Consider the following 15,309-nt stretch of genomic DNA (forward strand, 5'->3'; position numbering starts at 1 on the left):
GAATAACAAAATTATCATTTCAAGTAGAAATCTCTTTGAACATCCACAGCTTTTGGGTGACCCCGAACACTCAAGTGGTAGTGTGATTAACTGTGAACACAACTTTATAATTTCTTTTAAAATAACTTAAATAGCAGGTCCCAGAGGAAAAGGAAGCTGGAGAAGAGATCTCAGCAGTGTCTCATTCATTTCTCCTAAACAACTATGAGATCTATGTGAGATCAAAGTGAGGCTGTGGCTCAGTTCTCCTGTTTCTCAATTGTTTCTCCTGAGAAACAGGTGCACAAAAGCTCAATTTGGGCTCTGTGTCTTTATGAAATCAATCTATTCTCATCCCAGTCCCCTCAATTCCTGTATCTCAGGTTGACCTCAGAGTAAACAAAGAGCTTTCTGCAAGTGCTCACTGAAGTCCCTGCTGGAAAACCCAACACCAAAACACAACATATGCTGGTTTTGCTGGTGACCAGTCACCAACAAGACCAGGGTTAGGGTTAGCAGGAACATTTAAAAAAGAGATGGCCATATGACTTTACTACCCACTGAAGATGATACCAGCCAGACCCTGGCCAGACCCACGGATGACCAAAATGGTAATGCACCATTTTTTTATTTTTAAAAACAGTGTTTCCCCTAGTTTGACAGTTTTGGGGTGGTGGTGGGTGGGTAGTGCTTTAAGTGTCAACTCCTCTCCAATAACAGGGTTGCAATCGTTTCACCTGTCTTGGCTGCCAGTGCTCTGACTTAGAGCAATCAGCATTCTAGCTTGCCACAGTGGGGAGATTCAGGTTGGGTGGGTTTAAAAACAGATATTTAGGCCCAACTTTCATGAATTTCATCATCATCATCATCATCATCATCATTTTCTTCACCACATACTTCTTTCCTCATATAATTCACCTGAGCAACATGTACCTCTACTCAATACAAACACAAATGCAACTAATGTGGACAGCAGCCAAACTATTCTAATTATGGAACATAAAACAGAAATATAAATAATATAATTAATCTTCTGTGTTACAGGGGGTGAACAAATTGGCTGGTGTTATGTCTGGGTCTTATCTGGATCTATACAAGTGCATTGCTTATTTTGGTGTTACATGTTTATTTTTCACCCCACAGAACTTCATCATGTTATGTTTTAAAATGCTGTCTCATCAATTATTCCCCCATACACACAAATATTCAGATCTGGGTCAGCAGGTGGCAGATCTGGCATGCTCCTATCAATCTGTGTTTCCCTGTCCTCCCCATAGAAATTCAGTTATTAGTTTATATTTAATAGCTTGCTATTATAGTATGTTAAGGGAATGTATTTGTAATCTGGGCTTTCTGTTATTCTTGCAGGTACATCATGCACTATGGTATCGATGGACATTGGTTGAGAAGACATTTGTTGAGGTGACCATGGTCAAATAAGCCCTCATACATAAATACTGCTACAAGACTAAAGTAATTAAATGCTCTGCATTGTTGTGCAGCTGTGTGGAACACTGTTAGACACTTCTTTAAGATGTTTCACTGAGAAGAGACACATCAATAAACTGTCTTTACACTATCAGCTGAAATAGTCAGGTATTGCAGGTTGGTTAATGCAATCTGCATTTTTTTTCTGAAGAGATCACTATTGTCAGAAATGTCATATGTTATCATGATTCTGTTCAAACTGTGCTTTATAAAGTGCTGCTGTGTTGTATACTAAAGATAGTGATTTTAATAAAGGCCTTTTTTCAACATTTTTGTTTACAATGTCAGTATATATGCTCCACAATAACTCCAGTATTGCTCATTTTTGTTTTCAAAGGAGGAGCTCTGTCATGTCTCAAGTAAGGCTCCTGTTGCTAGCTGTCATGTCTCTATTGCTCCTAATGAATTCTACAAGAAACAAACAAGAAACGTTTGAGACCAAAAAAGACTACAAAGAGACTGAAATGAGAACTCTCATTGAGCAAGCTTTGAGCAATAAAATCTTCCTCTGGGGTTCTACTTCCTCTAATTGTATGACAACCTCCACAGTAGAGATAATAAATCACTGTAGGCTAGAGCCAAAATTCAAAAATGGCAAAAGGTGTTTTTACACTGCAGCAAGTGACTGCTTACATGTATAAAAAGCTATTTATCTTTAAATCATTTGTTGTCAATTACAGTTCCACCTACAATTTTCTTAGTTTTGGTAATTAAATACGCATTTGTTGCAATAATAATAAACAAAAATACAACCACTTTGATTATTGCACTGTTTAAAAAGTGGTGTAATGTCTATTCTAGATATGCTGGGAATACTGTATAATATCCTAATTGCTGTGCATATAATGGTTCGAACTGGAGCCACAAACCACCAGGAAACACAGGTTTCAATCAATTATTTGTTTTCCCAGAATGATGTGAATGTTGGTATTCCTAAATGATTGCCATGGTTCTACAAGTAAGAAAACAAATTACAATATTTTGCCCAAATAAATTAGAAATCCAGCTTCAAATTATGTTGAATACTTGCAAATTAGAATACATTTAATATTTCCAATATTAAGCTGAAGATATTTCCATCCATCCATTATCTGTACATTATATGTACGCCGCTTAATCCTCTGCAGGGTCGCGGGGGGGCTGGAGCCTGTCCCAGCTGACTTAGGGCGAAGGCAGGGGACACCCTGGACAGGTCGCCAGTCTATCACAGGGCGAAGATATTTCAATTGTGGTATTATTTAGCAAATTATATCAAATGTTCCTCACCATATTTTAACTTCATAATCCAAATGAAAGAGATTACATACTACTTAGAGTGATTAGGGATTCTAAAAGACACATGGCCAACTCAGGTACCAACACACACTCAGTCTTGTGAAAGTTTGGAGACAGTGGATGAAGGCCTCATTCAGGCATCTACTTGTAAAGTGGGAGGAAAAGTGGGAGGCGCTTGCACCACTATTCCACTTGTTCTCCTTGTTATGAGCCACTGACATGAAGCAGCAACATACAGTTTCTAACACTAATCATGCACTTGATCTTTTTTGTCAGTGACATGACATGTATTTATTTTAAAGATATTTTCTCAGCCTCAGTAAAACATGCAAATAAAACACAGACGGCACAACCAAAGAACTCAGAGGTCAAATGTCAGTGTATTTGAACCATCATCGTTCAGCCCTCCATCTCACTGACAGCTCAAGCCTGCACACCGGCTGCACAGACACAGAGACAGATAGAGGGGAATGCAGTGTAGTGTCAACAATATAATATCGCCCCTCAACTTGGATTATGATATACATGGGGATGGTATAGACAGATTAGCATGAACACCTAATCCAGTGCTATTGAAATATAGCTTTGCAGTTAGTACCACCATTGCAAAGTTTCTAACAGACATAGTCAACGAAAACTTCAAAACTATTAAGCTTCACAAAGGTAGTATTTATTGCAGGGTTGGTGTACTGGACTGTATTAAAATCACACAGGTATGCATGATAGCATTTACGTCCTGAACATTGAATACATAATACATTTTCTAAGTGTGACATATTTACAGTGAGGTCACAGAAATAAGAGGAGAGACCTCCATTAGATCACATACAAGCATAGACAAAGTGGGCTATTAAACCAATAAAAAATAGACAACAATCAGTGGATGGGCCAGATCTTTTGCAGAATGCAGAGTAGGGGACCATTTAGATAGTGTCCTATCAAGCAGAGGAATGCAACGCCCCTGGATCCCTGTCATCCCTTTCTTCCTCATCCATTTTGCGTCCATGTTTCCGGAAGTATTTGTAGCGCTGGACATACAGCTTGACAAGGTTGCTGACTTTGACAGGATTGATTTCCCCAGTGCGGCTGTGGCAGATCTGAAAACATGACAGCGTGATTAATAGTTAGTTTTGATACATGGACATTAAGAGTGGTTACACTTTTTTAGTGGGGTTTCATGTAGGAATAGACACTACTATTGCTATATCTGCCAGATTGAAATATTGATATATGTAAGCATACTAATATATTGTAAATTACAAGATATCCATTGTGGTGCACACTGATTTAAGCAATTAGTGTATTCTTATTGCTGGTATGTGTTGTATGTGCTGAGGCTGACCTTGTGGACAGCTTTCCTGAGGATGTCTTTGTATTCGTCTTTGTTGATGTCTTTGCGCTGATAGTAAGGTTTGATGGCAAGCTTCACCTCCTCCACCGCCCGTTCCTGGGTATGCAGTTTCTTCAGGTACTGGACAATTCAGGAGACAAGTTAAAATAAATAAAAGGGATGGAAGTTGCAGCTCTCCACTCACAGTTATATTACATTACAGTCAGGTTGGCATGTATGTAATTCTGACTCAACATTAGGTTTATAAACCTTGTAGCCAGCCGAGCTCATACACTGTGCTGTTGTTCAAGGCCTACTTAGTCCGATCTTTACCTCTTAAGATCTTAACCAAATATTAAATCAATTAGCTGAATACTTGAATACAACAGTTGCTTAGTTACAGATACTGATATTAACATATGTTTTAACTGCATGGATATTATCATTTTTTTCAAGGTATGAACAAGATAACTTTGTACAGTGAATTAATTTTGACTAAGGTAGTTCAAAATTATTGGTTCCTTTTGTAGATGCTGATAAGCAGCCATGCAGCATGAGTGGAATATATTACATAAAGGAGAGCCAAGTATACTGGTTGGAGTCTAGAACATCAATTTTACCTTATCGGGGTCTTTGCTCTCATTGTCCCATCCAGTGTCACCAGAGCTCCCAGTGACACCTGACAGCGCCACAGGCATGATGGAGGGTGGGGTCTGCGCACATCCACCACCTATTGATTGGTGCAGGAGAGAGGGTGGAGTTTTGGTGCAACCAACCAAAGGGAGGGAACCGTGGAGGATGAACTGTGCTGGGCTCAGTCCAGGAGGCGGAGGGAGAGCAGGAGGGGGAGGGATCTGTGAGGCAGAGGAAGCTGAGGGGGGAGGAGCGTGTTGCTGGGACTGACTCTGGTTAGCCTGTGAGAGGATCTGTGAGAGAGACATGAGGCACAGTTAAGGGTGCTCCAATCAGAATTTTTTGGGCCAATCAAAATCACTTATTGCAGTATTGGCTGATAGCAATCACTGATCAAAAGGACGCTTTTTTTTTTAAACTTTTTTGTTGAATGTTGAGAAAATAACTATGTAAGCCAAACATATTTCTTAGGGATGCACAATACAAATGTTTTAGCTGAAATGATAATGGATATTTTGCAAGCAACAAGCAGCATTTAATGCCTTTTCATGCACAAGAGTGCAAGAAAGGCCACAATGTAGTGAGCATAGATGGTTTATTTGATATTCCATAGCTGTAATAAGATTTTATGGTTAAAGATGCAGACTCTTTCCCTCCTGTTGTGTTCTACTTGGTAAGAAGTTCACATCAGTGATGACATGTGTGGCTCATGTCTACAGTGTTCGTCTCTACACAGGTGCAGCGGTTCAGTGTTATGAGCGCCACCACAGCGTCTTTGCTGTTCTTCTTCTGTGTTTATTGGCTGCTCATAAAACTACTGTAAAGGTGCATACTGCCCTAGATGCTGCCCTTGTAAGCCAACAAAAAGCAATTTGGGCCAATAATTAATCTATCTAATATAAATTGGGCATCCCTAAAATTCAGTTTAAATTGATATAAAGCAATGGATTTAAAACAAAATGAAAAGTTATCTCTTAACTGTTAAAAAAGATTATGATAAAAATAATAATATTCAAAAAATAATTAATTCATTGTTAATTCTGAAAATGTGATAATTGTTACATTTGATAATTTCAAATCAAAACAGAGGAGAATTAAATCTTAAGACAGAGAGACAGTCAGCCTCACTCTCTTACCTGGCTGGTTGCTTGAATGAACTCTTGTGCTTTTGCTCTGCTGGCAATATTGGCTTCCTCCATTTTGAAGAGTAAAGCAGTCACTGAGAAGAAGAATGATAGAGACCATTATTTCACAAAAAGTACATGTACATCTATAGGGCTACATATTAACATAACATACGTGCCAACACAACATGCACAGTTGTATGATGTATATTCTGAGAGTTTCTGACTTAATAATTTGATGTTTAGTGCTTTTATCAAAATTTGGCAACATTGACTACTTTACTTTTGTTACAACAAGCGCAGATGCAGAGACTGCCCATTAGGGACGCTGGAAGTCAGTAAGACAAGTGTGCTGATTGATTGATAGATTTCTATATAATAAAATCCTAAATGCTCAGAACCACTCATCGTTTGTGCTTCAATTTGTGGGGTTGGGATCATCATCATCATATTTTAGAACTTTTTACACAGCACAACCATCTTTCACTCCCAGTCATTGAACAGCCTTGCTCCCCTTGCTGTGGTCTCTCTGTGTCTCTCTCTCAGAGAGAGACTATGGTGGGAGCAAAAATCAAAAAATCCAAATCCTATGGGAAACTTTGTGTAAATAACTACAGTTCTATGATTCATGGGCAAGCCCATATTGATTTCCGCCAATTAGAAAAAATGAACACTGCAGACTGCTGTCAGGGATCAATTGATAGTCTCTTTTTATTCCATAAAGTTCTTTTTTTTAAAATTACTTATAGAATTAGATTGACTTACTTACCAACTAATCACCACCACATTAAGTTTGTGAGCTGCCAGAAGCATAGCACAAAATAACACAAGACAACCAAGTAAAGCCACTCTACAGAAATCTTTACTCACAAGCTAGAACTCCTCCAGTCGTGCAGTCCACACCAGTTTGCAGACTCCAGGGCAGGGTGGATGCTGCTGGGGGTGGAGGAGGAGGAGGCTTACTAGCAGATGAGGAGGACACAGAGGAAGAAGAGGAGGGGTCTGACGAAGACAGAGGTAGAGAGAGGGAAGTGAGACCACAGCCTGTCGAAGATGATGAACAAGGGGGTGAGGCCAGCGATTTGATGGTATCATCTGGAGGAGGGGGCTTGGCAGTCGACGAGGACATGGTAATGTTGAGGCCAGCTGCCTGAGCGGTGGACATACTGGATGGACTGGATGCCGGGAGTGTGGGGCTGGTCTGAGTTTCCTCAGCTAGGAAAGAAGGGTCTGGAGTCTTGCAGCTGCTGTCTACAGTCTGAGAGTCTGGTGAAGACTCTCTGGTGTCCCGCAAAGGAGCCATAGAGGGTGGAGGTGTGTGGGGTGGTGAGGAGGAGGGTGGGGGCACACTGGCGGAGGAAGATGAGGAGGAAGAAGAGGAGGAGGAACAAGAGGGTGCAGGGACAGCTTGGCCAGTGTGTGGACTGACTGTCTTGCTCCCATCTGCAATGGCTGACTGAACATCTAAGGAGGTTCCACCCCAACCCTCAGATGCAACTTTTGCTTGACTGCCATCTCCAACTGTCAAGCCAGAAGTTCCACCTTTTTCTCTTGTCTTCTTGGCCAGGCGACGGCGACGCTTGGTTGCCAGAGATGATGAGGGGGAGGAGGCAGAGGATGAGGTGGATGTGATGGAGCTTGGTTTTGTTTTCTTGGATTTCATCCCTGCAGGACTGGTTAAGGTGGGTGGTGGTGCAGCCAGGCTGCTTCGCTTTCCCACACTAGCCAAATCCTTGCGGCTGCCCAAAGACAGCGGCTCTGAGCAAGGTTTTAGGAACGGAGACCTGCTCTCATTGTCCCTGCAGAAGACCACTGCAATCGAGCCACCTACCACAGAGCCCCCACTGCCTGGCCCTGTACCCCCTGACCCTAACAGGTCCATGCCCAGCTTTCCTGAGCCAACTGAAGTACCTGTGGTACTGCTCACACCCTCTCGCACCAGCACAGATACTTTGGACTGTAGCTTGCCTTTCCGACTGCCGCCACTTTCTTTCTTGGATTTGCCAGAGCGACCCAAATCCTTTCTGCTGCTTTTGTCCCGGTCTTTGTCTTTCCCCGTCTTCCTGGCTCGCTTTACTGAGGGGATTCCAGATGAGACAGAAGCACAGCCGGATGTCACAGTCAGTGAGGAGAGGCATTTACTTTTAGTTCTATTGGATGAGGAGGATTCAGATTGGCCAATTTTCTTTAATGCATGAGACTTCTTTTTCAGGTGTCCAGTCTTGGGGGTAATCTTAGTTTTAGGGCTTGGGACAGGTGGTTCTGGAGGCAAGGCAGCAGGGGGTGTATCCTCTAAAGATGGGTAGTCAGAGTCCAACGCTTCACCATCCAAAGACAACACATCAATCTCTAATTTATCTGAATAGTGGTCTGACTCATAGCTGTGATACCTTGGTGGTGTGAGCGACTGTGATCGGCTGTGACCACTTCCTCGATTCTCCACCTCTCCAGCTGAATGCCATTTTCTCTTCTTCTTTCTCTTGTGGGGTTTGTCAGATTCCTGTATGGGCCGACAGGGAGAGGTTGGGGCAAGTCTTGGGGAGCCAGGTACGGTGGTAGTGGTTGTGGTGGTGGTGACTGTAATGGTTCGCTTGATGGCAAAGAGGTCAGACCCATTGAGATCTTGGATAGATGGTGGGACAACAGGACGACCATCCCGTCGCCGTTCCCTCTCAAGCTGTCTGTCTCTATCGCCTTCCCTCTTTTCTCTGCTTCTTTTGGACCTCTTTGAAATATTGCATTCTCTGCTGCTTGAATGTTGTCTTCTCTTTCTTTCCCTCTCCTTTCGAGAGCTAGAGTCTTGATCTCTTTCATCTCTTCTACGACTACTGGTACGATCTTGCTCTCTCTCTTTATCTCTGTCTCTCTCTCTTCCTCTGTCTTTTTCCCTCTCTCTGTCTCTATCTCTGACTCTGTCCCTGTCTCTGTCTTTATCTCTTTCCCGCTCTCTGTTTCCTTCTTCGGATAGGCTGGAAAAGGAGTGCCTAGTGCGGCCCCCTCTTCCAGAAGAGTTGCCTGATTGTGGGGCATCTGGGCTGCTGTGACGTCTTTTCTTCATCTTCCGGCTGCTGCTCCTGCTGCTCCTTGTTTCTTTAACCTCCTTGCGCCCTCGCTCCTTTTCTTTGCTCCTTTCCCGACCTCCCTCTTTGTCCTTTCTTCTCTTTTTTCTTTTCTCCTCCTTCTCCCCGGCCTTTCTATCCTTGCTTTTTTGTCGGTCTCGGTCCTTGGAACTCTTGGAGGACTTTTGGTTTTTACCACCTTGCTCTACAGGAGGTGTGAGAGGGGGAGAGGGCGTAGAAACTACAGGATGGGAGGGAGGAGGCAGTGGCTGAGGAGAGAGGGAGGAAGAAGCAGGAAAGGAGAGATATCTTTCCTTCCGCCTGCTGACCAGCTTCCTTCTCAAATCTTCCACTCCTACCACAGGGTCATCCTCAGGCTCCCCGTCCACCTCCCAGGTGCCCTCTGTACGCACAGACACAAAGCCATCCACATCCAGCACCCGCAGGATGCGCTCTGGCTTTGAACCAAAGAAGGAAACGCTAGGAGAACTGAGGGAGAGGATTTCTGCAGGTGGTCTCTTATTGCTTCCACCTCTGTCAGCAGCCCCAACTATCTCACCCTCCTCTATCTCAGAATGATCAGAGTCACCACTATCCCTCCGCTCTCCAGCATTGGTGGTGCTACAGTCCACTCTCCTTCTAAGACAGAGCTTGCTGTCCATACAGGGGCTTGGCAGGTCAGTCAAGGTGTCAGTAGAATCTGGAGGTTCTTCCTGTTTCTCCTCCTCATCTACCTGCTCAGCGTTTCTCTTCACCCCCTTCACTTTGACATTGCTCTCATCAGCATCTGATGCTGGAGACCCTGTGGGGTCAAAGGGGTCATATTTCTCAGCCTCCCCCTCATCCCCCCTCACCCCCTCAGTTGGATGAAAAGGGTCATACATCTCCCTTTTCCTGCTCTTGTCTTCACAATCAACACTTGGCTGCACTGAAGCCAGAAAGAAGGACTCTGATGAGTTGTTGTTAGGTCTAGGTGTGGAGGGGGACTGCGTAGCAAGAGAGGGAGAAGTGGAAGACACCCTGGCCACCACTGTCCCCTGGGTATAACCTTTTACATGGTTCTGATAAATTGACAAGTTGGCACTAACAGAGGATGTAGACAAGGGTGAAGATGGATCAGATGAAGGCGACGACAAAGACAGAGAGGGTGAGCAGGGAGGAGTGCTCCTGGCAATCTCTCTCACTCCACTTGGGGAAGAGGAGGCAGCAGGCCTCCTTTTGAAGCCTGATGCTGGAGTCAAGTCCATGGGCCAGGGAAACTGGTAAGGCGGTAGTCAGACACTGGGACTTGGAGGTTGGTAGAAAACCAGGAAACCTAGTAGAAAGGAAAGGCCACATTCAGTCTTTATCCTAAATGCAATTGGAAAATTTGACAGACTCCAAAGTAACTCTTCTGAACACTTAAAAGGTGTGAAAATAATTTGTAGGGATACAAGCTGATTCATTAGGATCAATTTTAATTTATTAGCAAGACAACTAGAGCAACAAATTTGTATTATTCTGTTCTTGGTCAACATGGTATTCCTGGGACTTTTTTTTTTAAGACAAAGGTGGCAGAGGCTGGAGAGCATGTGTTGTTTGCGCAAAAACTTGAGGACATACAAAAAAAGGGATAAAAAGGTAGAAAGCAATGGGAAGTTTCTAGGGATGCACAATATGGATTTCTTTTCAGCCTATACCATAATTAAGTGTGTCAGGATTTCGATTTTCGATTTGTGTCTCCTATATCAGCAGTTGCCATGGTTTCTTTTCATAGGTTGCAGCTTCAAATTAGAGGAGGTAATGTTTACTTGCAGTGCTACAAAATGCTGTGTGTGTCTGTGTGTGTTTTCTCTCTTGGCATGGCTGCTAGACATGATACTGGGGGCATGGTAAAATCCTTAATTTGAAAGACATCCATCTTACAATCAAGATTGTGACACCCCTACCATAATATGAAGCCAAATTACTTATCACAAGAGCAGGATTCATCATCTCTGATCCAGTAGGTTGCAGTTGCAACTTAAAAGTTGGTTTGTGATCCACAAAAAACCCCCCACAAAAGAAGTAGGAGAAGAGTCAAATATATTTGGTGCGGATTTCGTGACAATTCATGACATGACCAGACATGTTTTCTGAAGGTCCAGGAGAGGAGGGAAAATGTCTACCAGTTTAAGTATAAGAAATATTAAAGCTATGGAATATTAAAACAGCCCACTTTGCTCACTGCACCTTGGTTAGGACATTCATTTTAAAATAAGAAAAAAGTGAAATGATCCATTATCTTATTGGTATTGGACATAAGTAGCAGGTAACACTATTTGTTAACCGTATTGGCTGAAAAAATATCCATATTCCATATAACTAAAATAAGGGAGCGACTCGTGATCCAGAGTTTCACTTATTCTAACCATGACAGGCACACTGCTCTTGGCAAGAATTGGCCTGATAATACCCCGTAGACAGTCATAGACAACAACCTTTTACTACAGCTAAATGTAAAAAGCAGAAGCTCAGCATGAAGATGCCACGCACTACACAAGTACGCAGTATGGACCACGGTATCTTGAGACAGCAAAGTATGTTTTATGCCAGCCAGTGTGATGCATCAGGTAGAATTTATGCAATATTATTATGCAGACAGTTATAGTGAACAATAGCAACATAAATATATTTTTGTCTCGACATGCAACTAAGAAGTAGAAGAAAAATTGTTTTCTGTACATCCCTTAAGAATGCCTACAGTTAACACCCCCCGGTTCATGTATTTGCCAAGACTCCAATCCACTACCGTTTTTGTGAGTCATTTCCACATGACAATGTGCTTTTGGCTTTAGCTGTTAGTTCTGATCTCAGGGTATCTATATATCTCCAACCAGATAGAAATGGTTGATGGGGTGTATCCACGCATGAATCCTTACATGGATTCTCTGTCAGCCTGGTTATACAGGTCTGACAGGTCAGCCTGCTAGTCCACCTCGAACCATCAATAGTAATAATAATAATAATAATAATAATAATAATAATAATAATAACAATAATAATAATACAAAGTAAGTTTAAAACAAACAAAGGCACGCAGTGTGTGAAGTATGGCATAAGGAGAATAAGAAACCAATGTACACGGACATGTGCAAGCGATATTTTTTTCGCTACTGATTACAGGCAGCAGGGAGTCAGCTGTCTTTTGTGTTATGTCATTAACACGCTACCTATAGACCACTGTTTATCTACGTTTTTGTTTCGGCAATGACATCTATTTTTTCTGCTTGCTGTAAACTGACTCAGACCTTTCTTTCCTTTGCTGGAGGAGGAAAGACAACGTTTTGTTGTTGTGTTAGAGATATGGCTGTGCGTAATCTGCGCTCACTCTTAGCCTGTGTGAGCTGACGGTTAACGCCGCTGGAGGTCTAGCTACATATCTTTGTAGCCAATGGTGTATACGCTATCTGTAATCCAGTTTAAGCACTATCCTTAAATTGCACTACATTTGCTGAAAGACAAGCACCCACTAAGGATATGTTGGAGCGACTGGCTAGCTTGCTAATTTAGCTTATAGTCGCTAGCGAGCTGAAAACAGCAAGAGTAGCTGTATGCTAATTGGTTACCTTTTCTCCGGTGGTCTGCAGTCTCAGATTAAAGCCTCCGTTTTTCATTTACTGGTTCGTCTTTTTAAGACATGAGATAAGACGTTAAAACAAACTACCGACTGCTTTTTGCCTTTTTAAGACGGCAACAGGAGACCCCTTCCATCAACCGCCGCCATCTTCCTCCCCCTCAAACCGGACGACTAAGAACGATGGGAAACGTAGTTTTTCAGCATCACCGTTATCCCTGCTTCATGCCATGGCCGTCTTCTGAGTTTTCCGCTTAATTAGACCTAATTCATTATTAGATCATTAGAAAAGTATATGCCGGCAATATAATGAAGACTATTGCAAACACGGGTATTTCATATAACGATGAATAATAACCACATAATATGACATTTAAATCATATAACATTTAAATCAATTAAGGAGCTTGACTTTGAATCAGTTCATGCATAAGAGTTGGACTAACAAAAGCTAATTAAAACTGATTAATTAGTCTCAATGTACATTCAAATGTTATGCCATAAAAATGATGACAGAAAAAATGAAATGATCATCAAAAATTCTATCCTTAAATGATGCTCTAGTAATTAATTCTTAAACTGGTACTTTAAACTAATTATAAAGCTCAATTCAATATTGATGCCTCAATATTATATGAATAGTTATTTTAAGTAATTCTTTATGCCTATGACCTCTTTTTTGTTTGCTTTCATGATAGCTGTGCATGCTGAACGGGTCCTGATCTTTATTAGTGGTGCTGCCCATGTCGCTTTTGTCCATAGGCACCGCCGAATGATTTGGCTACAGAGTATTGCAATACAGCAGACCATTAAGTTTTAAACTGACAAATGTAATATCGGTTTGCCATCATTAAAACATGTGGGTCAACACTGAAAATGTGTATTTAATTCAATGTGTTATAAATATTAGTGAAACATAACACTGACTTATGACAATTTGGTTTTATTTCAAAACAGATTTCATAAACCAAGGACTGCATATACAAAAACATCAAATATACTCTTTGCAATCATCAATATATCACAAGTATGCTTTATTCAATTTCAAGATGCTTTAAATCGTATTGCAAACATGTAATCGAGGAACATTGGCAGAAGTAACTATTGGCTTTTCAACAAAGAAGAGAGACTTTATTTTGCCCCAAACAGCCACAACTACATACACACTGGCATATAGACATCAACGGTGTTTAGTAATGATGATTTGGTAAGAGACTACCATCACATTAACAACCACAGTCTAGGAGGAGATATCATCTGTAATGTAATGAAATCTCTGTCTCTCTGGTAACATCCACCAATGTGAAACCGATGATTAAAAAAACCATCACCCTTGATATTTCTGTATTCCTTTCATATTACCAACACCTTGTATGACAGTGTTTCACTTTGAAGAAATTCAATAACATAACTGCATGGCTTGTGGAGTTACACAACCTAAAGAAAAAAAGTTCCTAATGCACACTGTAAACGAAGTACACTAAAACTTTGCTGTGCATTTACACTAAGTTTTCTTGTATGCACAGGTTAACTATTCCACAAGGAAGCATTTCCTCTAAATGTTTAAAAGTTTCCTTTTACAAATCAAATCACTGCAGACTTACTGAAACAACTACATGTTGTTTGGTTTCATCAAAACACTTCTGCTCCAAAGCATGTATATACATACATTAGTAATATATGCCTTGGAGTAGTAAGCAAAAGAGCAGGTTGTATGAACAAATCATATTTAAAGCTTAAAGAACACAGGCAAAAAATAAATTAACAATCAGTGCTGGATGTAAAGTAACAGTCAAGTGGAATCTATCCCACAGATTCTGTGAGTTTGTGCGTTTTGTTGTGATTTGTATGTGTTGTGACATACAGTATTATTTTGGTGTTATATGTTACAAACCAACATTGCCTTGGTCTGTGACATCCCCCAACAAATTATGTTTCTGATGAAATCTGCTCGTAAACCTGCTTTTGCTGACAACACCTACACATTCCTGATGATGTTCTGACTCTCCTCTAAGAACAATGTTTCATGATGAGTTCTGATGCTGTATAGAAATACCCTACTACAAAGATGAGTATGTAAAACATTCTGTATACGCTTAGCATGTAGTATGGAATTAGGACAAGGCAGTCATGAAAAAGGTATTTTTCAATTTTTGGTTCTTGTTTGTCAGGACACTGGGAAGATACATAAGCCCATTTTAATTTGGTTTAACCAGTATTCCACATCACAACCTGCATTTAAATCAAATTATGGATTTGAGAGCAATACTTCGCACTATATGATTTCATGCTTTTGTCCTAGACTGAGCTCCGCAATAGTCAACTAGTTGACCCCACAACCAAGGGTCAATTAGTTATGATACATACTGCATGGAATTTTATCTATAGAGAAATAAAACTCACATAAAACTCTGAGTACAATTACTCAAGTACAATGGGCGTACAGTAAGAAACGGTGGTTTGAGACAGGCAACATTATTTTGTGTAGTTACAGAAGGATGGAAGTGTATGGGGGAGCAGGTATAACCAGATCCTTTGTTTTCATCAACACTCTTGCCTGAACAGACAAATACTACAAATCTTAAAATCCCCTACTTGACCTCCCTCTCTTTAACTCAGGACAATAGCAAGAAGCCAGTGGAGCTGGAGGGAACTGGGGGAGCAGCTGGATGACGCGAGGCACATAGTACTTTCAGACGAGACCAGCATCCTTGACCATCTTGTAAAATGCTCCTCTTTGAGCGATGAGATTGGAGGGAGAGTCAAATTCTGTTGTCTCTCCTTTGTCCAACACCAGGACCCTAGAGGGGCCAGAACACTGATGAA

The 15,309-nt window shown here is 41.4% G+C and overlaps 2 protein-coding genes across 2 annotated transcripts in view; both read right to left on the bottom strand.

Moving 5' to 3' along the window:
• Window positions 1-3,103: 3,103 nt before the first annotated feature.
• scaf1 (SR-related CTD-associated factor 1) lies at window positions 3,104-12,665 on the bottom strand. The gene is made up of 6 exons (XM_037090458.1): window positions 12,476-12,665; window positions 6,700-10,203; window positions 5,842-5,924; window positions 4,693-4,998; window positions 4,085-4,213; window positions 3,104-3,839 (listed from the first exon to the last, which is right to left on the bottom strand). Exons 2-6 carry the CDS (start codon window positions 10,133-10,135, stop codon window positions 3,681-3,683), a joined length of 4,113 nt encoding a protein of 1,370 aa, XP_036946353.1. The 5' UTR covers window positions 10,136-10,203; window positions 12,476-12,665; the 3' UTR covers window positions 3,104-3,680.
• Window positions 12,666-13,410: 745 nt separating this feature from the next.
• abcc1 (ATP-binding cassette, sub-family C (CFTR/MRP), member 1) overlaps window positions 13,411-15,309 on the bottom strand; it is a 47,145-nt gene continuing 45,246 nt past the window's right edge. Inside the window, exon 31 of the mRNA XM_037090457.1 lies at window positions 13,411-15,284. Coding sequence (XP_036946352.1) covers window positions 15,176-15,284 — 109 coding nt within the window. The 3' untranslated portion in view covers window positions 13,411-15,175. The remainder of the gene's footprint in view (window positions 15,285-15,309) is intronic.

The sequence above is a fragment of the Acanthopagrus latus genome, chromosome 24 (assembly GCF_904848185.1).
Source record: "Acanthopagrus latus isolate v.2019 chromosome 24, fAcaLat1.1, whole genome shotgun sequence".
Classification (NCBI taxonomy): Eukaryota; Metazoa; Chordata; class Actinopteri; order Spariformes; family Sparidae; genus Acanthopagrus; species Acanthopagrus latus.